General features: G+C 28.6%; 1 protein-coding gene across 1 annotated transcript; it reads right to left on the bottom strand.

The window, feature by feature from the left end:
• Window positions 1-774: 774 nt before the first annotated feature.
• LOC100209641 (AT-rich interactive domain-containing protein 1A) lies at window positions 775-18546 on the bottom strand. The gene is made up of 10 exons (XM_065792808.1): window positions 17630-18546; window positions 13443-13727; window positions 12305-12389; window positions 11754-12200; window positions 11322-11485; window positions 4430-4480; window positions 4178-4259; window positions 4005-4099; window positions 2770-3778; window positions 775-2652 (listed from the first exon to the last, which is right to left on the bottom strand). The coding sequence occupies exons 1-10, from the start codon at window positions 18071-18073 to the stop codon at window positions 818-820; spliced, it is 4497 nt and encodes a 1498-aa protein (XP_065648880.1). The 5' UTR covers window positions 18074-18546; the 3' UTR covers window positions 775-817.
• Between the last annotated feature and the right edge of the window lie 8352 nt (window positions 18547-26898).

Below are 26898 nucleotides of genomic sequence, written 5' to 3'. Positions count from 1 at the left end.
TAATAAGCTTTTCAATGCAACCATTTTTAGGAGTCTTCCATAAAGTACGTACACAGGTATGGGGAGAGGGTTACTCAAAAGCGTACAAAAAAAAAAAAAAAAAAAAAGAGCGTGTGAGAGACAGCGAATACGTGCGTAGTTTGACTATCCCTCCTAAAGTTTGATTTCTTTTTTATTAAAAAAAACATTGAACTTCGCAAAAGAATATTAGGTCATGCAACAAAAATGTTGAATTAACAAAAGGTTCTTTTGTTTTCAATTTTTCAAAAAATTAATGCGTTTGAGAAGGGAGTGATTTTGTAATAACAAACACATACGTACGCTTAAGCTTGGTTTCCAATAGTTGTAGAAATGTTGTGCAACATTTGTGCGTTTTTGTTGTACAACAATTGTTGCCGAGATTGGTTTGATTCTATTTCCGCAACCTTTGTTTTACAACATAAATTTTATTGTACAACCGACGTTAAGTTGTGCAACTTACGCAAGAAAATGTTTCCATTATAAAGCATTATTGTTGTACAACTGTTGTACGACATTTCTACAACCATTGGAAACCAGGCTTTAGGGACAAGATTGGGTCATTTAAAGCATACAGGTGCGTACAAGGGGGAAAGGAAAGTCCTAAATCAGTGGTTTTACTGGGTACGTACTTTATGGGTGCCCCCTTATTAAAAGTTCTTTAACACAGTCTAAATATAACTTTTCTATCAATTCTATTGTCGACTTCTATCCATCTATTCTATCCATTGTCATATGTAAGATAAAGATACAAAATAAATATAAATCGCGATAAATCTAAATATACAAAATACAAAAATTAATCTGAAAGTTCATATAATACTTGCGCAAGTAGAGCAAGCACACTCGTGTCGATCATTTGAGATGTGGATAAAGCCAATATATCGTCAGTAAACGGTAGCAATCGATGCTTATTGTATGGCAATTTTGAAAGAGAGAGAAGGATATTGACAGAGCGACGCAATAAACTAATACTCGTTCCACATATATCTTCAGCATTAAGTCCAGGTTGAACTCTTCCGCCTGATGATAAATAATTCGAAGTGTTCCGTTCAGCATCGCATATAAATTTAACAATGCTACTTACACAAGACCGCCGCAATGCTAAAACTTTACAAAAATCTTCACACCGGGCTAAATTGTCTAATAGTATTAAAGAAAATTCACGAACGGGAACTAAATGTTTTTTTGAAAATTGCTCAATAAGAGCACCAGCCATGTTTTCCAACACTAGCTGATTAGAGCAACGAGCAATAAGTTCAATGTTATTTAAATTAATCGTAATTTTAGCTAGAGTTTCTATTGATAAATATTGCGGTGAGAGAGCATGTGGCCCCGGTGCTGTGGGCAATGGATCTAAAGCTTCAGATGATTTACAAACTAACCAATGGACAAGACCGGTTATGATTGGTTTATGAATTTCTTCAGGATAAAGTGAGAGATTTAAATGGCCCGAAATATTAGACAATAGAACCATCGTATTTTCTCTCATGTTTGCCAAAGACTCTAACCAAACTTCATTTTCGCTTGTTGAAATAGAACTATTATCCAAGTCTCGCTTATCAAGTCCCATTTTGAACTTTGAATGGTCAGTTATGGTATGCTCATGTTGATAAGTTAGAAGATGACCAGCAATAATTAATAATCCAACATTGTTTGCTAATTCACTATCATTTCCTTGGATGAAAGACAGGCTACGAAAAATATTTGACATAGCAACACACCTGTGAAGAAGAGACAGTTCACTTTCTTGCAGTTCAAGAAAAGGCGAAAATTGCTTTAAAACACAATGCTCATTTTCTACATTACCGCGATTTTCTCTTTGAAAGCGTCTATTAAGATAACTTATAAACTCTCTCGAGTCTTCTAAATACTTTTTATCACAAGGTAAATCAAATTCTAAATCTTTGATGACTTTTTCTACTAAAAGATCAGGAGAACTCGTTTCCTTGTTTTCATATGCATTTATTAAGTCTTTCAGAATATCAAGACAAGCAGAGTTAACTTGCTCAGTACTAACATCCGATATTACGTTATTTTTGTCGCAATTAGTTTTGAGCGAATTTTTCTCATGATCAAGCGTTGTTTTTTCAATAGAAAAACGAGGAGAAGTGACACGTTCTAACCGTTTTCTTTTTTCGATATCAGCTTCGCTTTCATATGGGAGACCTTGAGGGAAACGATTAGTTTTTAAGTTATTTGATGGAAAGTTCGTTTGAATATGCGACGTTAAAGTACTACTAAGTCGGCTCCCTGTTTCATTTGATGTTACGACATACTCATCTACTTCTGCCATGACAGCAGATGATGCTATGTTTGCCGTATAACTTTGTTCAGCATTTTTACAAACGCCTACCCAGAGCGAATTGAGAATTTTTTCGGTATCAACTGCCTCATCATTTATTTCGGGAAAAAGAGGCACCTCATCACTTTTAAAGTATTTAAACATTAATGATAGACAACGCCTGTAATGATCCATAAGTGTATCAAGAAGTCCTGGTAATTGGGTAAGATGGAAATAAGTTATTGTTTTATTGTCAGAAAGAAGTATGTTTAAGGTATCTATTGCCCAACTGCATTCAGCAACTAAGCCAGATTTTAACGACATCATTATTCGCCAGGCTTCAATGGGACCTAAAATAATTTCAAAAAATAGTAATTTACATATGGATATTTACTAAAATCTTATTTGCAACATTTTTAAATAGCAGAATTTAACAATAATAATATAAAAACGTTAAAAAATAAAACCTAAATCCTTGGACGTCATCTTTTTACGCTTCCTCAAAAGTGGCTTGGCTCCCTCAACACTATCTGGAGGAAAGCCAAAATCACGTTTATTCGATGGATTATTAGTAGACTTAACATCAGAAACGTTGTTTTGTTGAACTATTTTACTAGTATTCTTAGTTGGCATAGAAAACTTTGGTTGCATTGTTGGATGCTGATAGTGTGGCATTTTCATTTGTTGATGATATTTCATTTGTTCGAGTTGATCTTGACGACATAATGGAGCTTGAGAACGTGGTTTTCCAGGAGTAAAATTTGAGTTTGTAAAAGAATGAACAGGTTGTCTTTGAGTTTGTTGACTCCATGGCATACGTGGCAAACCTTCAGGAAAGAGTTCTGGAGGGCCTTGATGTGGTGAAAAAACACGAGGCCAGGAATTTTGCATATTTTCAGGCGGAATTCCTGGTAACATAGAATTGTAACCTGGTAGAGGACCATGCGGAAACATTGGATTTGGATATCCAGAGTAAGGCATATTATTTGGATAAGCGTTATTTATTGTTATATCTTGTTGACCTGATCCATAATTTGGAATATTTTGAGTTCCATATGAAATAGGGTTTGGTTGATTTTGGTATGAAGGACACGGGCCATATTGAAGTGAGGATGATGAAATTATAGATGAATTAGATGTTTTAATTTCTGAGACTGGAGAAGTTGATGACCAACTTGATACAGGTAGAGTTGGGTTGTTATGAGTATTTGTGTTCATGGTAACTGAGGACTTCATGTCATTCATAGTTGAATGCAATGATTCATTTAAAGAGATTGTTGCTAATGGAGTTTCTTGAGATACGTTTCGATCAAACGGAGTGTCTTTCCATTGTTTGAGTAGCGCATTTTTAGCCTTTATCTCGTATGCATGAAGATACTTCATATACTGCTCTTTTACAGAATAAGCTAACAAACTATTATCAACAGGCAACTTTAAAGCCTTCAGAATTTCCTTAAACTGATGTTTCTCCAATACCTAAATAATATTAACAAAATAATTGTAGATTACATCATTAATTTCAACACCAAAACCTTACTAGTTTTAAACAGCATTAATTAATAATCTAATAAAAGTGATTGTCTAAATATTTAAATAAATTTAAATATATTTAAATGTTGCTTCAAAAAAAAAAAAAAAAAGTGCATACAAAATATTTTAAATGTTTTGAAATATATAATTTGTGCATAAATATATAAAATACCGCATTAATTCCACCACGTTCACAAACTGATCGGAAAAGTATATAAAGATCCAAAGGTTGCTCATTAATTACTGGAACTTTTGTCACAGGTGTCCCTTTAAATAAAAGAAAATTCCAAATTAAAATTTCACTATACAAAAATAAAAACACTATATAAAAATATTTGTTTGTACCATTTATACTCATGAATGCTAAATATCTATCTAAGAAATTTCTTTTTTCTTCATCAGTAATAACCTCGTAAATTTTTGAGAGCTATAAAAAAAGTTAACAAGTCACATAAACAAAAATTTATCATATTGACTAATTAAAACATTTTAATTATATTTTAGATGTGTATAAAGATATTTTAAATAATTATAAAGATATTTAGTTTTACTAAAAATTAATATAAAATAAAAATAATATTTCAACAATAACCATACTTGGTCAAACCGTCTAGGAGAAGCTTGTGACTTTAACCTTTTAGATCTTTCCTAAAAATAAAACTCAGCTCACTAACTTAGCTTAATAAGAGGGTTAGTTTAGAGTAATTAGTTAAATACTTTGATTACAACAATATAATCATAAAACTAAACATAAAACGTTTACATGTTATACAATTCCATTGAAATAACTTTAAATTTCTTTAAAAATAAATATTGTGTGTGTATATATATATATATATATATATATATATATATATATATATATATATATATATATATATATATATATATATATATATATATATATATATATATATGAAGGGTCCAAGGGGAAAACCAGTGATGTCACATATTACCAATTTTTGAGTTATCCCTACTATGTTATCGGTAAGTTAGTGCATCTTTTAAAAGATGAATATCAACAAACAAAAAAAAGTTAGATCATATCTAAATTTCCATTTGTAAAAAGGCGTCACAATGGGTAAACCAGATATGTCCAAATTGTTCAAGGGGTAAATCGGAGATGTCCACGCTGTATAGGAGTGCTTTTTACTACTATTTGCGTAACACCCAATCAAATTTTGCAACAACAAAAAAAAAAAACGCTTTATTATTGTACAAAATGACGGATAAATATTAAATTTCAGATACTACAGAAATTCCAAAAAAAAAGAAAGAAAAAAACTTGGTCAAAAGTAGGAACTAGACAGAAATAAATGATTATCTTCGCATACGATGGGCTTTCCGTGTAATTGGAAGCGCTATGTGTTTTCAGAATACAACAGTAGAAGAGAGAGAGTTTTTACTTTTGTACTTTAACAAAATGCAAAATAAAGATCAACAAGACAGCTTTCTTGCTTCAATGATTGAGGTTTTAAGTGTTAAATGAAGAAGACCTTGACAAAAAGAAGAAAAAAGATTTCTTCATGACCACTCATTCTCTTATAACATCAAAGTGACACGAGATAATAATACTGTTAGAGTTCCAGTTTGCATCAATGCTATTTTATCAATTTTTGGAATTGGAAAATCAAGAATAGAAAGAATAAGAGGATCTCTTGCCAAGACTGGTAAGTAAACAGAAATAAACATTTATTTATTTACTAATTAGTAATTCAAATAAAATAAATAATGAACAAATGTGTTTCAACAAAGTTTCTTTCTCAAAAATAACAGCAAAAAAAAATTTTTATATGAGCTTGAAAGTTAATAGTTTGGCTTAGTTAAGTTAATAAAACATTATAAAGCTTGTATATTTGATTATTTTTTAAGGAGTTTCTCCTAAAAACCATCAAAGAAAACATACAAATCTACCTCTAGCCTTTTCAGACCATATTGTAAATAGTATTATTCATCATATGTCAATAATACTATTTACAATATGGTCTTTTAAAGGACAAAAAAGTCATTATGCATTACATGACACTAAAAAGCCATATTTACCAGAAGATCTTAACTTATCAAAAATGTACAATATGTACAAGGAGTGCTTCCCACTGAATAAAGTTTTTTAGGATCAAATAGTGCTCACTTGTTTTGTTACAATGAAACTCACGGTAAAAAGGGAGCAGATAATGTAGCAAGCATGCTGGAGCACTATTTTAACTACATTTTACAGAAAGATGCAAGATTACAGCTTTTTTGTGATCATGTGCTGGGCTAAATAAGAATTGAATTATTATTCGTAATAAGAATCTAACTATTATTAAAGTATTATTGAGTTTAGAAATGTAAAACTCTTGTCTAAAATGTAAAAAAAAATTTTACTTGTAAATTGATTTCTAAATGAATTAAATAAATTTTAATTTTTTAAGCATATTACTAAAAAGCTTATAAAATAACTTATTGGCGGAATGTGCTGTAAATCTAAAGCGTAAAGGTTTCTTTTGTTTTTCTGCAAGTCCTGTGACTGTGGCATTGTTCAAAATTAAGAAGATTTTAAATTCAACTCAAAAGAAATGTATCAGATTATATTATAAGCAACATATTGAAAGTTATTTTGAATTCTAAATCAAAATCTAAAATTTCAAGGGGAAAACCAGTGACATCCAAAAGGTACACTCATTCCAGGATTCAATGAGCATAATTTCAAAAATATTTTCATGTTAATTTATCATGTAATAGATCATACTAATTTACAAACCTAGGATATATATATAGAACCGCAAATAACATCGTAAGATAAGTCTTCAAACTTTACTTTTTTGTTTTCTCAAAATGAAAAAAATGTGATATCACTGTTTTTCCCCTTGCACCCTTCATATATATATATATATATATATAACCAAAAAAAATTCTTTAAAAATAAATATTGTATATATATACAACCCTTGGAATTAAGAAAAATGAGGTCAGCAATAATTTGCCGACCTCAATCTTTTAGAGGACGGCATCAGGTTGGCGAATAAAATTTTAAACCAAGGTTTTACAATAAAACATAGAAATGAGGTAGGCAAAAATTTTTTTGCCGACCTCAAACATCATATATTTTTCCCATAAAATGTCAACTTTGTTTTTTAAAAAAAAATTAATTTAAATGACTGAAAAAAGTTTAAAAATACTTTTTTTATTATTTGATAGACTGCCCGCCCAAACTGTTTTTATTGTAAAAAAAAACATTCTGCATGTTTTAAAAACATTCTAGTCTGTTGCACTTTAGGGGCTTTTTAAAAAACAATCAAACTTAATAAGTTTCCTTAATTTAATGGTTTTTATATAAACTTTACTTAATTTTGTCTTGTTATTTGTCAAAGAGCTGTTTTTTTTAATCACAAACAGCAATTTTAAGACTTTTGCTATAAGAATATATATATATATATATATATATATATATATATATATATATATATATATATATATATATATATATATATATATATATATATATATATAAATTGAATATGAAAAACTCAGGGAATTTAAAAACTAAACTCAGGGAAACTCAGAAGAATGTACTTTATTATATATATATATATATATATATATATATATATATATATATATATATATATATATATATATATATATATATATATATATATATATATATATACATATATATACTCAAACTAACTACCCAAGTCTAAATTTTGAACTAAGCAAAATTGACTGGGATCATCTAATTATCAACAAGAATACTAATGTTTGCTATAAAACTTTCTTAAAAGAGTATAACTGGCTGATAAACTTTAATAGTATCAATAATAAGGGCAAATCTGTAATTCCACCTCTCTTGTATGGTTCAGACTTTTTCACCTCACCTAAAGACAAAGCTGAATTGTTTGCTAAAAACTTTTCATCAATATCATCTCTTGATTCCACTAGTTGCGTTCTACCTGATATTGCCAACAAACAGGTTGATCGATTGCTTGACATTCGTACCACTCTAGCTATTGTATCTAAAGTGATTTCCTGCTTAGTCTCTTCTACAGCTTGTGGCCCGGACAACATACCTGTTTTCAAAAATTCTAGAGAGCGATCTGATTCATCTAACTACCGTCCCATTAGTCTTCTTCCTATCATAAGCAAGGTTTTTGAATCTTTAATTAAAAAGCACTTAATCTCTCATCTTGAATCTAATAACTTACTTTCTGATCATCAACATGGATTTTGATCTTCTCGTTTTACAGCTGATTTACTAACAGTAATAACCGATAGGTTTTATCAAGCATTAGATAAAGGTGGAGATGTTAAGACCATCGCTCTTGACATTTCTAAAGCTTTTGATAAGGTTTGGCATGCTGGTCTTCTCCATAAACTTTCTTCTTACGGTGTCTGGTAACATCTTTAAGATTATTGAATTCTTCCTCTCCAATCGTAGTATAAAAGTTGTCCTTGATGGACAGCACTCTTCTTCTTATTCTGTAACTTCAGGGGTTCCTAAAGGTTCAATCCTTGGCCCTAAACTCTTTTTAATTTACATTAACAATCTTCCAGATATTCTGACACCTAAGGTGGCATTGTTCACTGATGATACTACCATTTATTCTTGTCATGTTAAGAAGCCAACACTCTCTGATTGTTTGGAGGGGGCATTTGAGCTTGAAAAGGATCTCACTTCTGCTACAGCATGGGGCTCACAGTTGCTGGTGAACTGCAGATAAAACTCAATTTTTTTCAGCCAATCAGTATTGCAATAATTTAGATCTTCCTATAATTATGAACAGTAATGTACTTGATAAGTAATCTACCCTTCATTTATGGTTGTATCTCCATATCGAGCTCGACACTTTCTTACTTCGGATTCTATTCTCTATCTCTATAAATCTCAAGTCCAGCCTTGTATGGAATACTGTTGCCATATCTGGGGCAGATCTTCTAATGATGCCCTTTCTCTTTTAGACAAGGTGCAAAAATGCATTGTTAACATAGTTTGATATGCTCTTGCAGCCAACCTCCAACCATTATCACATAGTCATGTTGCTTCTCTTTCTCTTTTCTACAAATACTATAATGGACACTGCTCTAAAGTGCTAGTGCTCTCTTGTGCCATCTACTAAAATTCATTCTCCTGTTACTCGTCATTCAAGTAAGTCTAATCCAGTTTCTGTGACTGTTCTTGAACATCAGTTCTTTGGAATTTGCTTCCTTCATCTTTCTGGATTCATATAATTTGCTTTCCAGATTCATATAATTTCCAATCTTTCAAGTCGTCGGTCAATCGTTATCTTGCTCTACAATCTACACCTTTTCTCTTCCAGTAACTTCCAACTCTAATTAGTGGTTGCTTGCAGCCTTATTGGAAGCAAAGATGTTAAAAAAAACAAAAAATATTTGTATACCTATGAACCTATGAAATACTCTGAAAAATCTCATAATGCAACTACCTTGGATGAACAGATAACTAAAACATTTAATAATAAAATAAAAAAACAACTCTGGATATTAGTACAGCAAACTCAAAATTATATCCATATAATCAAAAATTATATTCTTTGCCAACAATTATAAAGCAGTGTGAAAAGAAGTAAAAAGAATATTAAAAAAATTTGTATTAGATTATGAAAAATATACTGTACATGATAAATTAAATAAAAAGCGACTACATGGTTATGTGAAACTGAGGCAAAGAGCATCAAAGTTAATAAGTAATATGACTAATACTGATGGCAAAGTATCAGACTCTGGAACAGACATTAGCAACATTCTTATTATATTCGTATATAGTTATTTTAAATCTGTATTTGTAGAAGAATCAAATGAAGTATTGATGCCACATTTTGAGGATCATACATCAGCAAATATAAGGATTCCAACACTGTCCATTAAAGATATAAATAAACGTTTATTTAACTTGGACATTAACAAAGCTCCAGGGGTTGATGGAGTTCACCCTTGGTCACTAAAAGCATGTCACTTAGAAATTTCCAAGCCACTTTTTATGATATTCTTAAGCTCTTTACATGAAGGAGTTATCCCTGACATGTGAAGATTAGCCAATGTGACACCGTTACATAAGAGTGATAATCATAGTAACCCAGCAAACTATTGCTCAGTTTCCTTGACTTCAATTCCATCCAAAGTTTTAGAGCAAATCATTAAAGACATATTTATGAATCATCTCTACTTAAACAAACTCATAAGCCAAACAACACGGATTTGTTTGCAATAAAGGTCATGTTGCTAATTTATCTAAAACATTAGATAAAGTCACAACAACACTCTTGAAAAAACAGGGCTGATGCAAATCTAAGACTTTCTCAAAAACTAAAAGCATATGGTATAAATTGAAAATTATTTAAGTGGATATTAAACTTTTGAGAAAACAGGCACAAACATGTTGTGCTTGGAGAAAGCATTTCAAATTGGACCAATGTCACCAGCAGCATACCACAAGAAATTGTTCGGACGACTGCTGTTTATTATATAAACCTCTGGAAAAATTTATACATAGCCAAAGTTAGACCTCCTTTAGAGTTTGATGTGACTACATGTTATGCTTACTCAAAAAAAGATATTAAATGCATTGAACTTGTTCAACATAGGGACACAGCATAGGGTCTCTAACTTGCTTAAAAAGTTTGATTATAAAAAAAGATTAAAATCTAACTACTTTAACAGACAGATCTAACTACTTTAACAGACAGATATACTTTGACTAGCACATGCAGATTGCATTCAGCAGTACAAACTTGAGAATAAATTAGATCATGTTAACTGGTATACTGAACTAAAAACAATAGTTTCTATTGCTCCGTAACCAGGACATGGCAAATTGAAAAACTGTGCACACCAACACAACTTTTTCATTAAGAGAGTTGCCAATCGCTGAAATAATTTGGATGATTCAAAAGTGATTCAGAAGAGTGATGGAAGTTACAAGAAAAGTTTTGACCGAAAGAACAATCAAACTAAGATATAATAATTAACAATGACCAGCACTAAGTAAAAAAATGTCATTTACAACTATTATTTATCAATTCCACCAACCATTTAAACAATATTGTTATTGATTTGTGTAACTTCAACAATTAAACAAATGAATAACAATAAATATTTACACAAAAACTGGCTGATCAAATACATAATCACTCCACCAATAATTACATCAATCATTTAGACTAATCAATAATAAAAATCATTAAGCTAATCACATTAAACATCTAAACAAACTGGTAATAAACTACACAATCTATTACACAAATAATATTAATCAACTAAAGTACTTAATAAATTACAAAAATTAACTTTAGTAGCAAATAATTGAGAAAATGTATGCTAGAGAATTAGCTTATAGAGAATTATTTTGACGATTTGCAAAGGTTTAATTTATTAACAGCAGTTATATTTTCAATAAAAACATTATTTTTCATATTGGAAACAAGATATAACTTAAACAATTATTGAAGATAAAAAAGAATTAGAGACATTGCTGAATCAACAAACATACAGGAGAAGCTGGCGTAGATGGCCAAGATGGACTCATACCAAAGTCAAAATCATCTTGAAAAGGTGACTGTGCAGAAGGAGAACAAGAAAGAACATTGTTAGGTGTACCAGAGAGTCGTGCAGAGGAACCAATTCCTTGGCTGCTTGGTTTATCAACATTATATTCTAAAATAAATTAATATATGTTTACAAAGAATCTTAATAAAACTTTAAAATTGTGGAAGAAAATTATCTCTAAAAGATAACAATTAACACCTGAAACTTTTAAAGTTTTTATAACTATAAAAAAAAACTCTCTTAAAAACATTGTTTAAAAATAATTATTTTTAAAGTGTATTTGTTAATTTTTAAATTGAAGTCTCAAAACAGGTTATATAAAAAAGCTTATCTTTTGATATTTGATAATTTGAACAGAAAATATAAAAAAACTTACCCTGATTTGAATAACTAACTGGAGTAAAAATATCCATTTGTTTTTGAAGGTTCCCTTTTAAAAGCGAAGAAATATTTGAATTAGAACCTTTGACAGATCCTAAATGGTTACTATCATTGTTATGTGGAAGAGGAGAGTAAGGTGGAGGTGGTATTCCACTTCTAGGTGTCCTTCTTCCTTGTTGACTCAATGGTGAAAGAGCAACTCCAGTATAGTCTTTATTTGGAGACATAATTCCACTATAGTCAGGTGAATGTAAGTTATGTGGAAAAGGAGAGGGCATTTGATCATTATTAACATGGAAATTTCTAATATTAAAGGGGAAGGTATTCATAGTGTTGGAATTAGGGGTTGGAAACGGATTTCTTCCTTTGGATGTTGACGCTGCAGCTTGTGCTCTAACTTCAGAAGCTGCAATAATAGCTGCATTTCTATGTCCATCACTATCTAAAAATAAAGTTATTGTAAAATTAAAACAAGTAAATAAATAAAAAATAAATAAAGCATAAATTGTGGCTCAAAAATTTTTTATACAAAAAAAATTTATTTACCTATATTTACAGACCCAGTTCTTGGTATACCTTCAGAACTAGTTCTCTGCATTCCTTCAGAGCCTGTTCTCTGCATACTGTCAACCTATAAGAAAAAAGAAATGTAACTTTATAAAATTTTCATCATATGTAATGAGTTATTATTTTTAAGTGATGTAATTAATATATTTTACTTTAAAATGAAATATATTCAGATATAATTCTTTCCTTTTTAATTTTATTTCAAAAAAAAAATTTCAGTTATGTTAAACAATTTAATTTATGAGAATAAAATTTTTGTGTTGTTAGTGGTAATGTTATGGGATTATAACTAATTGAATTTCAGAAAACAGGCTAGGTGTAGATTCAAATTCAAAAAGTCTTTTTAAAAAAACAGAAGTATTGAAATCAGGGCACCAAAATATAAAGGAAATAAAAACAACATTTTTAAAAAAATGAGAATTCATCACAAATAAGACACCTTACAGCTATAAAGAGCTGAGAAGAAAAAATACTAAGAAAAAGAAAATATACTTTTATTTAGCCAATTCAAATGCTTATTTTGATGTGCTGATCAAAGTAAGTTTTCTCTAAACATATATTTACTTTGTGAGTTTTTTTTTTTGTTTTTTGTTGTTATAAACCCCCACTACCACCACCAAGGTTGAGAGGGGCACTACAGTCAAGGAGGCTACTTTATTGTGGTTACAACCCTCTCCTAACTCTTCAACTCCAAAACATAAACCTTGAAAAACAAGGCTGCTGCATGGATAAACATGTTGAGTCCGGTAAAACCAGGGACATGGTGGAAATCGAACTTGAGCACTTTTTTAGTTTCAGCCATTCAAATATTGTAGTTTGATTAAATAATTTTAATTAAAAATTAGAGAAATATCCAATAAAAATATTTTTTAAATTTATAATTCTTTTATACATAAACCCACATTTGCTATACAATTAGCCTTGGCAACCATAGAGATACCGAAATACACACACACCCACATATATATATATATACATACACGCACACATATTTCTGTAATTTTTCTGCACCTACACTTGTTAAAAATATACTCTTTGTAACATTTAATATTAACATTTCTGAAAATGAAAGATTTGGTAAAGAAAAAAAATTGGTATAAAAGAAATAATTATGTACCAAATTTGATGTTATATCTGCTCTTGTGGAATTTGTTAACTTTCGATTTGGCAAAGAATTTTGAGACTGTTTTAAATCATTATCTGAGTTACTATTTGTTTGATCAGTATCAGCTGATAAAGGAAACTGACATGTATCTCTTGTTGAGTGAGCAAGTTGTTGTGCAGATACTTGTTGTTCATGAACTTGTCTTTGATAAACATCATATCTTTGATGTTGAATCATTTGAGCCATCTGTTGTGGACTAAAACCACCACCATATGGATTTGTAGGTGATATAAAATCCTGGTAATAATAAAAAATCAAATACAAAGTGAATACAACAAATTTAAATAACTTAAAAACATAAAATATGTTTCCACACCATAAACTATTAATAATTCAACCATAGAATTTCAGTGTAAGAACATAAGCCTTAAACACTTTTAAATAAAACTGAAAATAAAATAGATTAAAATGATCATCAATTTTATATCAGTAAATAAATTGTTTCATACATGTGTCATTGATTATATCAGTAAATACAGTGTGTCATACCCGTGTCAGCCATTATATCAGTAGATACAGTGTATCATATATGTCTCAGTTATTATATTTGTGAATACAGTTTCATACATTTGTGTCAGTTACTATATCATTAAAAACAGTGTTTTATCATCGATGTATCCAGAAGTTATTTGGTAACACAAAAAAAGTGTTTCTCATACGTCTGCGGAAATTTGTACTGGTGTAGCAGTTCATGAAACCTGCGGACATTCTGAGGACTTTTTTTTTTATAAATCATACTCAATCACAATTTACGCAAATTCAGCCTGGATACGTCAATGGTTATGCATGAGCCATTAAATATACACTTATCTTTTACTTTATAAACAATATTTCTAAAATAAAAACTTTTAAAAATGTATTAACAGGTGAAAAAACTGACTTAAGCAAAACTTTTCAAAAATTTTGTTATTTACTCAGCCAATATTATACTATGTATCATTTTTTCCCATCCTAATATAATGCTGTTAAAGCCAATATTAATCATGCATTTTTTACATAAAACTGCATAAAAGGAGTTTTAATACATTAAATAAATCACTCAAAATTTTAGGTTTAAAAAAACTAACAAAAAAACTAACTAAAAACCATTAAATTTCAGAATAATATAGTAAATCAATATCAACATCATGAAAATTAAAAAAACACAACAATAAAAAACTGCAAAGTAAAATATTAATCAAAATTTAATTAGACTTAAATTGAAGTTAAAATATTAGATACTTTTAAACAAACACTTTTAAAAATATTTTACATCAGAATAATTATTACGATATTCATATTTTCAAACATTTAAAATCATTTTCTTAAGATGAGTTGACAATTAATCAATTTCAAAAATAAGTTTGGTCTTAATTTTTTATTCTTATAGCAATATTATCATTATTGAACATTTTAGGCTTAAGTTGTGTTCAACAGTTTAAAACTTAATTAAAATGGGTGAGTATTGCTTCAAAAAAGGTTTTTTATTCAATTTTTCTTTAAATCTATTTAAAAAATGTCATCAACTTTATCCTTTTTTTTTATATTAGATATTAAAAAACAATCAATATTTTATACTAACATGAGTTTGTTCTGAATAAACATTAGCAATAAGTAGCAATCTTTTTAAGCAATAATGTTCTAAATAGTTAACTGACATTACATAAGTAATGTGCAACTTATCAGCATATTAATATTAAAAAACATTTATTATTGAATTATATTTTAAAACTTGTTTCAATTTATTTTTCTTATAAACTTGTGTTGCTTCTTGATTTTCACCAGCCAATAGATCAATTAAATTTCAATTATATAAAAAGAACAATTTTATTGTTTGGTAGACCTTTAAAGTTTGCTATTCAAACTAATTTCATCTTATAATAAAATTTTATCATATTAATTTTATTATTGTTAACATTTAAATACAAAAAGTGTACTACTTTATGAAAATCTAAGCAAATGAAAGCTATTCTAAAGTTCCTATATACTAACTAGTGGCAACTATAGGTGCGCGTAGCAGTGATAATTGGGATATATATTTTTAAATATTCACCTCCCAAGGCCGAGAGGGCCACTACAGTTGAGGAGGCTACTTTTTGTGGTTACAACCCTCTCTCAACTCTATAACTTTGAAATACGGACCTCAACAAACAAGGCCGTTGCGCGGAAAGTTGAGTGCGGTACTACCAGGAATATGGTGGGGTTCGAACTCAGAACTTCTCTCTTATGAGGCGAGTGCTCTACCACTACACCACTACCGCGATATGTATGCACAAATAAGTTATACATGAATGTGTTTATCAATCTATATGTATGCTCATGAGATTAAGATACATACACATATGCATACATATTCACTAATGTTTGCAAAATATATTATTCATATATATGTATAAGTTTTATACATAAATGCAATTATCAATCAAAATGTATGCTTGCTTGTAAAAAAGCTGCAAGCAACCACTATTTAAGTTGGGGGTAGCTGGGGAGTATAAGAGGGTTAGAGGGCAAGGAGGCAGCTGGCAGAGTATTTAAAAAGAAACTATAAAATGTTTTTGAAAAGCAGAATAAATTCCAAAACATTGATGTTTAAGGGGGAAAAAACTATACAATAAAGGTCTTTGAGCATAAACAATTATAGCATAAAGCAAAGTAATGCAACTTTGATGAATGAGATAAAAAAGATGGAAACTCACATGGACAACATGGTGATATTGTAGAATTATTAGTTTTACAAATAGTAGAATTCGTAGAAAGAAAAAAAAAGAGAATTACAACATTGGGGCAAAAGTAAAAGTATCAATTTTAGCAGATGTTGACTATGATTTATGGTTTTTTCTTGAGAGATCAACAGTAAAATATAAAAGACATAAAGTAGAAGACTCTTGCTAATAATAGTGAGAAGACATAAAATTAGGTGTTAGAGTAATCTCAGAGTTTTCATCACAAATGCCAGCAGATAGGAAGATGAGATTCAGTTTAATGTTTAACTGAATTTTAATTAGCATTGCTTGATATATATATATATATATATAAAAAAAAACATCCAATGGATCATACTTGAAAAGCAGTTATCAGTGCAAGAAAAATTGTACAAAAATATTTGCATTCCCTTTTGTCAGTTTTAGATAAATGTTGATTTATTTACTTTTTATCACTAATAATAAATTATTTTATTAATCAGTTTATGTCACAACAAATATAAAATAAAACAAAAACAAAATAACATAATGTAATATAATAAAAGTTCTTAAAAATATTATTAATGATTTAAAGAGCAATACCTTATACTCTATTCTATATGCAGTAATAAACTATATTGGTTTTGATAAGGGTTTAGCTAAATAAGGGATTGTGCATAAACTACACAACACTAAATTTATTTTAAAAAATAGAAGTAAAAAATAATTTGCTCTTTTGTGCCGTGATTTTTATTTAACTTAAAGCGCCAACAAAATTTTTGGTGTAATTAAGCGCTTTAATTTAAGGCTTTGAATCTTTATTATTAAGTTTATTCAATAAACTTAGTGCTGCAAAATTTATCCCAAACATAATAAGCAGCTTGTTATATACTATATATACAACATAGTATATACTATGCTATACTTATATTATCTATACTATGTGATAGTGTATGAGACAAAAGATACAGTATAGTTTATCAAGTGTTATTAATGGAGTAAGAACAATACGATGTTAAAATAATTATCTATATTAAAATATACTAAATTACTGTGTGTGCACATGTGCATGTGTAAAAAAAGGTGACCCATTAAGTACATTAACAAAACTTGGAGTATTTTAAATTAAAATTTATAATTTACTACTTGATCAACTCTTTTCATACTAAAAACAAAATGATAATAAAAATATTTCTTTATAAGCCTGCAAAACCTTAGAAAAACAATTAAATGTCTTTAATCACAAACTCTGGTTACAGATATTGTCTAGTGCTATCAAAAATATCAATCATTTAAAAACAGTGAACCCATTAATTGATATTTATTTAACTTATAATTATCAAGGTAAAATCAATATATTTTTAGATAAATATTATGCATATAGACACCAAAAACACTAAGTTTCTATTATAGTTTTATTTTTCTATGCTTTAATAAACTTAATTATTAATAAACATTGAAAAACCTAACACAACTTACATTATCTGCTCCAGGTCCTAACATTCTTTGTCTTTGAAAAGCTGAACCAGGATTAATCATTCCAGTCATTTCATTAAACCTTCCTTTTCCAGGATACATATTTTGTGAAAAAAGTTCCATACCTGGTACCATTCCATTCTGAGATTCATAATTAGAATGATTACGTGGATCAAACCCAATAACTCTTGGGTCCATATAATTATTACCAGCTGTATAATTAACTGATGATTGTGGCATGTTGCTTTGAGTACTTTCAAAAGAGTCGTTTTCATTTTGAGAATAACGAGGCATACCATTTTGATTTCTATAAGGTGTTGAAGTAGAACTTGAGCCATTGTATGTGCCTTGTTGGTTTCCATGAAAAGCAGATCCAGTAGGAAAACCATTTAAATTATTCTGAGGTTGTTGCTCATAAAACTGTTGCATCATATTATGCTGATTCATTATATAATTATAACTTTCATTATTTCATAAATGTATAAAAAACCCTGAATTTAATCGATTTAAGTTAATTAGAACTTAATTCCAATGCTTTCCTAGTAGTTAATATAGAAATATAATTCTAAAATAGGCATAGATATTAGTTATATCCATTTAAAAATTAACAGACGGAAATAATGCCATTATCCAAAAATTATAATTTAGGTTTGTTCATTTAAATTGGTAAATTTATATAAATATATATAAATATAGAGAGAGATTTGTAGGTGAGTTCAACTAATTTCATTCGATATACTTTATAAAATCCTCAATGGAAATTCAAAATGGAAACTTTTCTTCAAGCTACATAACGCAAAACTAATTTACTCGATCCCAGTACTTCTTGCACAGAACGATTCTAACACAGAGAATTGGCGGGGTGGGTATTACAAGGGAAACTGAATTTAATTAGAATTTTGGTTAGTTTATAAACAACTATAAAATTTAAGAATGTACTAAAAGATAAAAAAAGAAAAAACTAAATTTAAAAGATAGAAAAATAGAACATTGGTATGTTAAAAATGGATCTACCATTTATATTAGTGAATATAACATTTATTGCTCATTTAAACAAACCCCCGTCTTTACACAATGCAAATGGAACTGCCAATCATTTAAGTTAATATATGCAGTCCAAAAAAATATGTTTTAAAAAAAAAAAAGAAAAAATGATCTTAATTGTTTTATAAAATAGAAAAAATTATACATTTATTTTTTTTTCCTTGCGATTTAGTTTTTGTTATAATTTATTTTAATGTCAAGTTTAAAAAAGGAGCAAAAATACTTTTTTACCAGCGGTTAAAAAAGTTATATTTAAATATCACAAGTATTTAAAACTATATCGGAAAAATTCCATCAATTAAAATTTTTAAACTTGAACAGCCAAGATGCGTCATTGCCAAAGAATGAAAAAGTGGCGTTAAAAAAAACTGAAAGTTTACGTCTAGATACGTCTACGCTTATCAGCAGGTACTTAATTGCCATTAGCATTCTAGGAATTTTAAAACATTTTTCATTCATTTTTCTACCGTAAAACTAATCTTTACTTGACAAATGCGACCAAAATAAAGAATCGAATAACTCAATCAGACTTTTTAGATATTATGGGAAAGTCAGGAAAACGTATTAATTTTAAAAGTTCTAAAAGAACAAATGTTTGAAACCCCCGTGATATATCTTAAAAATTTAAAATCGCCAAATTTATTAACAATACAGGGTTAAAAAATCTGCCTCGGTATCATTTAAACAGCTTTTTTTCTAAAAAAAAAACTTTACTCTAAATTTTTCTTCATTTGATATATAAAGGTTTCCAGTATTTTCAAACGCCAATCAATAAATCTCTTTTGTAATCAAATTATTTTGATGCTAAAAAAACTTTTGATACCAAAAAAACAGATGGAACAGTTTTTGTCTTGTTTGGTTCAAATCTGCACCTTTAGTACGTTTCAAAAGTTTTTATTTTGGTGTATAGTGATGACTTAGATGTTTCATTGAGAAAGAATTAAGAAAAAGCAACACATTTCTGTTATAATCAAATATTGCAAAATCGCATTACTATAGGTATGTGGAAAAAGCTAAACTATTCGGTTTTAATGAAATGGCCTTCAGTATCCATTATGGACTTATTTACATTCATTGTTTACTTACTCACAATAAGACTTAAAAATAACTTTGCTGATGCATTTTAAAAACTTTTCTAATGCCAAAAACAAAAATTTGATTGCTAGAAATTATTATTATTGTCCATATTTCTATAAAATGTTTTTAGCCATTGTATGTGTCTTGCTGGTTTCCATGAAAAGCAGATCCACAACTGCTGTCTTTGTAACCAGTATACCATTTTAGAATATTATACTGGTTACAAAGACAGCAGTTACAACAGAAGGATATATTAGTTAAAATCAGCGGCGGTGGAACAATTTTTTTAGTATTTTTTTTACCCATTTGAAATGATCGTCTATCCTTTCATTTACAAGAAACTCTGGAGGCGAGTCGCATCCAATTTTAAAATACATTGATCCTAGTTTTAGTATCACACATATATATTTAGATTTAAAACATACCTCCTAATTTATTTCCGATATTATTATATACATTTTATCTTTTTAATGTTAAACTGTAGTTCAATGTGAGTTTTTAAAATCCGAAGTGGAAAAAAATTCCTTTCTGCATTTTTGACATTGTTACAGTTAAATATATTTTAAACAACTTAAAAATTATGCTATTCTTTGAATTTAAAAAACTCAATAATTGTTGATATATCATTTTCTATTTAAAATCTAAAAGATAAAATATTATATCATCACTATACAGTTTTTTGTATAGTGTTTTGAATAATGACGCATCTATTGAATGCTCCAATGAGGACCTTCTTAATATCTTTTAACACCAAAGTTTTCTTACTTAACCATCTTGATATTTCAAAAAGTAAGAGGTCTATAATAGTAAAAAATTGGGTCCGCAAATATTCTTCTGGAGAAGTCCGTATGTGTGGCGGTACACGACAATCGTGTTTTGCAGGAAGTTTGCATTATAGAAAGTTTTGGATTTCCAACAAAATCTGACTTGGTTTCATTAGATGATACATATGAAAAAAGTAATTTAAACGTTTCTTTACAACAAAGAGTTTCCAAGTATTTGCATAATGTTTGTGTACCGTTGCATTACATTTGGCATCTTTTGCTTGAAGAGCTACAAGGCTGAAGACAACTTTTTCTGATGTTTGAGTTAAGCAACTTTGATACATGAAAAAAACTCCATATTTAAGTATGTTCATATATATGTGGAATGAGGAAACTCCAAAACGTTAGCCCCCCCCCCCCCCCAGCCCAAAATATGAGGGCAATGAGTCAAATTTGTTTTTGTTTTTTTTAAACTTTATTTATATTCATCGACAAATTTCAAATTTGATTCAATAATTTATTTTTGATCGGCTTTTATGACTTTATAAAGTTTACACCCCCCTCAATTTGAGGGGGTGTAAACTTTATAAGGTCATAAAAGCCGATTTGCCGATGAATATAAATAAAGTTTAAAATTAAAAAAAGATAATAATAAATTGGGGTTTTTGTTGTTCCCAGTCTCCAATCACCGTAATTTTTTGCATAGCATCATCATTCCTCATATATGAACATACTTAAATATGGAGTTTTCTTCGTGTTTCAAAGTTGTTTAGCTCAAACATAAAAAAAAGTTGTCTAAGGCTTTGAGCTATAGCGACATTTTCAACCAAGGCAAACGCAAACTGTACTACATTTAACCTGAGAAATTTGTCTAAAAGCTTCATTTGAGCAAGTATATCTGGAGCGGTTTTACCACCTCATTTGATCCTCCTTTAAAAACTATTTCTTCTAGTGTATCGAAGATTGCATTGTAGTTCTCGTGGACAACATTTATTGATTTACTACGCCCAGTTCAAAGTGTAGGACATATTATTTTTGCAAGAAAAGCGGATTAATCGTTTTTTAGACTGCAATAAAAAATTAGATTTAAAAAAAATATCTTTTACCATTTTAGTTATGGTCTCTGCATCATTCTTTTCACATTTATACATATGTACATTTATATCTATGAATTTATACCTATGAAATCTTCATGTACTTCATATTGATCTGATTTTCATCTAATAGTTAACTGTTCAAGCACAAAAAATGGTTTCATCAACTGAAAAAAGATATATGGGAGCTCTTCAAATAAGGTAAATAAAACCAAAAGTATTCTTCTTATTTTGGCACAGATAAAGCCATTGACTTTAGGTACACCAGTCTTGATTGAAATACACCTTGCGACCTCCGTTTATACGTGCAGTATCTTTCTTGCTTATCTGCATTCTTTCAACATCGTTTACTACTTTGGTAATATCACAGCAGTTTAACATACATGCTGTGTTTTCTTCTTCTGATACCTTTAGAATACCTTTAAAATATATAATCGGATCTAATGCAACCGTCTTTGTCATTACATTTGTGTCATCCTTCATACTTTGTTGCGTCTCACTTTCCTTACATTTTTCTGAACTAATAATTAAAAAATAAAAAATTACAATTAATTTTTTTTTTCCATATTTGCAATTGAATCATTGCTTTATAATAGAATATGTTATTTTTTTAAACTATTGATCTAGTAACGATTTAAATACAAATAATTGTTTCATCTTCAGAACTATAAAAGTTTTGCGCCATTTAACCTTTGTTTCGCAGCTTATGTCATTCCCAACATTATTAGATTCAAGATTTGACACGAGTACAAGTTTATCACTGACACTCCTTCCGCATTCTGAACAGAAATAAATAGATAAATAAACTATTGAGATTTTTTTCTTAATTTTTAATTGGTTTTCTACATTTAAATTATTAATCAAAAGTTCATACTCTTCTTTGAAAAAAAAAAACTCTTTAAATAAATAAAAACTTTAAAAATATATTATTTTACACAATTGTCCAACCGTTTAGGTTAGGAAATACGTCCGATCATTTATGTTAGGAAATAATTAGTAAAAAATAGAGAAAAGTAATATAATTCACAAAGATTTTGTAAAAAAACTCAAACTAAGTTTATAATAATCACTTTAAGGTGATAGACCACTATTAAAAATCGAAAAAATCATTTTTTTCAATTTTAAAGTTTTTAAGTAATATAATTATCGTAGATTACGAATTTCATATTAGTTTTTTATAAAAATAAAGCTAACCCTATTAAAAATCAGTTTTTAATAATGCGGTTTAGGCATTTTCATAAATTTGTCCGTAGCAACGGATTGTTTATTCCGTTGCTATGTAGCAAAAAAGGAAGTTATCCAACAAAATACCTTAAAATTAAGACAACAAAAACTTCATTTGTGGTGACTGCTACTCTAAAACTACTTTTTGTTTATTATTAAATGCTTTGGGTGCAGTGTGTTACATGGTTTTTAACGGATTTCTTCAGTAAATGTTTAGTTACTTTACAACAACCACAACTTTCTTCGGCTAATTTTCTGTCTTCTATACTTTGGTTAAATAATAACTGAAAAAATGGGAAATAAAGATAAAAGAAATAAAATAAGGTATAGCAAGAAACGCAGACCTTTCAGAGGAAACCAACATAAATCATCAAACGTTGTAGCTAAAAAAAATCTAATTAAGAAGAATTACAATTCAAATGTAGCTCTGCAAAAAAAAATGAAGATATTGTCATCCTGTCAATTGTCACTTTCTATTTATTTACTATAAACAAATATTTAATTAAGTTGATAAGAGTTAAAATTGAAACTAAATCGCAAACTAAAAGAAAAACTTTTTTTTTCATGTTTTTTTTTGGAAATTTCCGCGCGGAAAAGTATTTTGCACATGCGCAAAGTACTTTTCTCTGATGATAAAACATCAAAGAAAAGTACTTTGCGCATGTCCAAAAACATTATTTTGCGCAAGTCCAAAAACATTATTTTGAGATAATGAACAAATAAGTTTTTGCGTAATAGTTTAAATAATAGGTTTTTGTGTAATAGTTGAAATAAAAAAATCTTAATAACTCATTAATAATTGATTTATTAAATTTGTGTGGTATACCAAACGATAAAGAATTTAAAATACTAAATTGTAGAATAAATAACTCCATACTGCCAAAAATGGACTTTGTGTATTTCCCTTGTATACCGACGATTTGTTCTATAGCGGAATATTTTTATTAACGTATGGTTTTATTTAACGTAAGATATTGGGGGCAAAAAAGTATTTTGAATAAAGGAGCTAAAAGCTAAAATTTTAGTTGTTTATAAATAGTGAGGTAAGAGGGGCTTACCCTCCCCCCTTTCGCCGCTACTGTTTTTTTTCTACATTAGTTGAAATCTATACCTCGAGGTATACTGTCTAAAAATATATCAAGAAAGAAGCATAAAAAAAAAAAAAGGATTATACTTGCTATAAATACACCAACAGTGAGCACATTAAAAAATAGCATTGCAGTAATTTACTTCTCGCAAATGTTGTAAGAAGTTTAGGTGAGTCCACACCGACCTCTTTTTCTATACTTATTATTTACATTAATGTTTTTTTAGTAAACAGTACCCAGTAAACACACAAACGTCTACTAAATGTCAAAACAACGTTTCAACAAAACGATCAGATTTGGTCAATTATCCGTTTTTAACTTTATATAAGTAATAAGAGCTATATAGGTCGTGAAATTTATAAATAGGATATAGTTATAAAAGTAATAAAATTTATAAATAGGATATAGTTATAAAAGACCTTGTCTTATTTTTTATACTTTTTATAACTATTATAATATGTTTGTAAACTTTTATACTATACTACGTATACTATACTTTTATTTTATAAAACTATATATAAAGTTATAAACGTATATAAAACAATTTCATATAGTGGGGAGTTAGAGGGGGTTTAGAAAAAAAATGTTTGTACATTATGCATGTTTATATTTCGATAATTATGAAAAATTAAATGATCAAGCTTTTGGCAGTGGAAATATTATATTAAAAAATTTCTATCAAATATTTTTTAAATATAATCTCAGCAGAAAATAAAAGTTTACATTAAGATTAAATCAAAGATTACTTATAAAATTAATAAACTCATAAACAAATATTTTGGATCACTGGTTTATGCATTATCAAAAATCTTCCTAGAATACCGACTACCACTTGTTTATCATGCACCTGTTTGTGCAACATCATCTTCTACATTATTATCCTGATCGTCTGATTTTGTAACCTGATTTGTAACCGCAAAAAACTATTTTGATTAAAATAATTTAAATGTACATTCATAAAATAAAATTGGAATTACACAGAACATCTTTACATATAGAGGATTTTCTGAATGGAAGTTTCCGAATTTTATCTACCATCCATATTTATTTTTGACATTAAAAAATTAGTAATGTCGCGATATAACACATGCAGTGGTTTTTACCAGCTCTGTTCCACCAGTTTTCTTTAGTAAATTACCTAAATTAAGCTAAAATGTTTCTTAAATAAAATCAATAAATATTTAGTTATTAAACCTCTTGATTATTGCAAAGATGAACAGAATAACAGTATAACAGTGTATCCGTAGGTTCTGTCACACAATCATACTAGCGTTTACAAAATGAATTTAAACTGTTTATAAAACTTACGAAAAAAGTTCTTATAGCAGGATTTTCATAACGAGAGACCAGCAACTCATATTTTTTAACTGTGTCAATGTTGCAATCAATAATTTCTAAAACATCTGAGTCCATTAAGTTGTTGGCATTTGGGAAGGTACATTGTCGCGATAAGAGATTTTTAACTTTTTAGCTCCCGACACTCGTTTATTATTTATTAATCAGTCGTTTTGCTTTTAGTTGTTGTAAAGAAGTAAATCTTGTAAACGCATTTAAATTAATTATTTAGCCAATAAAAAGTAATTTTTTAATAATTTATTTTGTTTTCTTTTAATTATGCCTATTTAAACTGCGTGACTTAAGCTGTAGTGTGAGTCTTCTGACCAATGGCTATATTACTATATTATAATATAATAAACGCTGATTAAACGTCGATCAAACGTTTAGAATAACAACTTATATTAGTCAATATTGTAAACGTTTGATTGATGTTTAATAAACGTATAAATTAAAAGATTTAAAGCGTAGATTTTAAATCTATAAATGTTTACGTTTAATTAAGGTCGATTAAAGGTTTACAATATTGACTAATGTAAGTCGATATTCTAAACGTTAGATCGACGTTTAGTAAACGTATATATAAAAAAGTTTGAAATATACATTTCAAATCAAGCGTTAATTTTTAGTCAATAATAGATTGCTAAACGTTTTATCTATTTTTCAACCAATTTCGATTAAATATTGACCATTTCTGAACCAATCTGTGTTTACTGGGTAGAAAAATAAAATATTTAAATATTGCTCCAAGAGCAAAAAAAAAAAAAAATTAACAATCGCCCTTTTTTCGCATACTTGGAGTTTATAAGACGTTTTTTTACCCCGTTCTTATATTTCAAAAGAAAAAGCCTGAAGTTAACACCTTCCTACTTTAAGAAAAAAAGTTGTCTCTTTACTGCTTTAGATGCGCGGATTTACCAAATTGATTAGAAAAACACTTAACATAAGTATCTCTAACATAGATGGCAACAGTGTGACATTCTTCCCGGCGTTTTTCCAAATTTAAGGCTTTAATAAAATTTCAACCTAAAATTTCAACCTATTTACAAAGCAAAAGAGGACCCAGAAAACGGGTCACGGGGAACTAGGTATGTCATATAAGTTAAAATCTATCTATTAGACTTTTCTTTTAACATCTTTTCTGCAATAAACTCTTAGCTGTCTTTAATTTGTAAAAAACCAAAAAATTATAATCAAATAATTATCATTATTATGTTTTTTGTTTGTTTTTTTAATTTTTTTTACATTGGTTGGTCATTTTTATATTGTCAAAAATAAAAATAATAAACTTTCACAAATTTTTGATAAACGATATAACAAATTTAAAACAAGGCATCTGAAAGAAGATCAAAGGATCTTGTCGTCAGAACCTTAAATAAGTTCAAACAAGCATATAACAAAGGTAACAACAATATTAAACTTCTACAGATTTTCAAAGCATATATTATATAATCAAAAGAGAGATCACGAGGATATCTACTCACCAATATTTTATATAAACCTATACGTACCAAACATTATAACCTAATTATATCCTAAAGGTTATAAAATAGTTTATTTTTGTTAAAGCTTACATCTTAAGCAGCCTAGTGGTTTAGTGCGCTGTACGCTGTACCATCATCCTGACAGTTACGTGTTCAAATTGC

This window comes from Hydra vulgaris, chromosome 03 (assembly GCF_038396675.1).
Source record: "Hydra vulgaris chromosome 03, alternate assembly HydraT2T_AEP".
Lineage (NCBI taxonomy): Eukaryota > Metazoa > Cnidaria > Hydrozoa > Anthoathecata > Hydridae > Hydra > Hydra vulgaris.
Note: the sequence above shows the minus strand (reverse complement) of the source record. Positions and strands in the feature narration are given on the sequence as shown.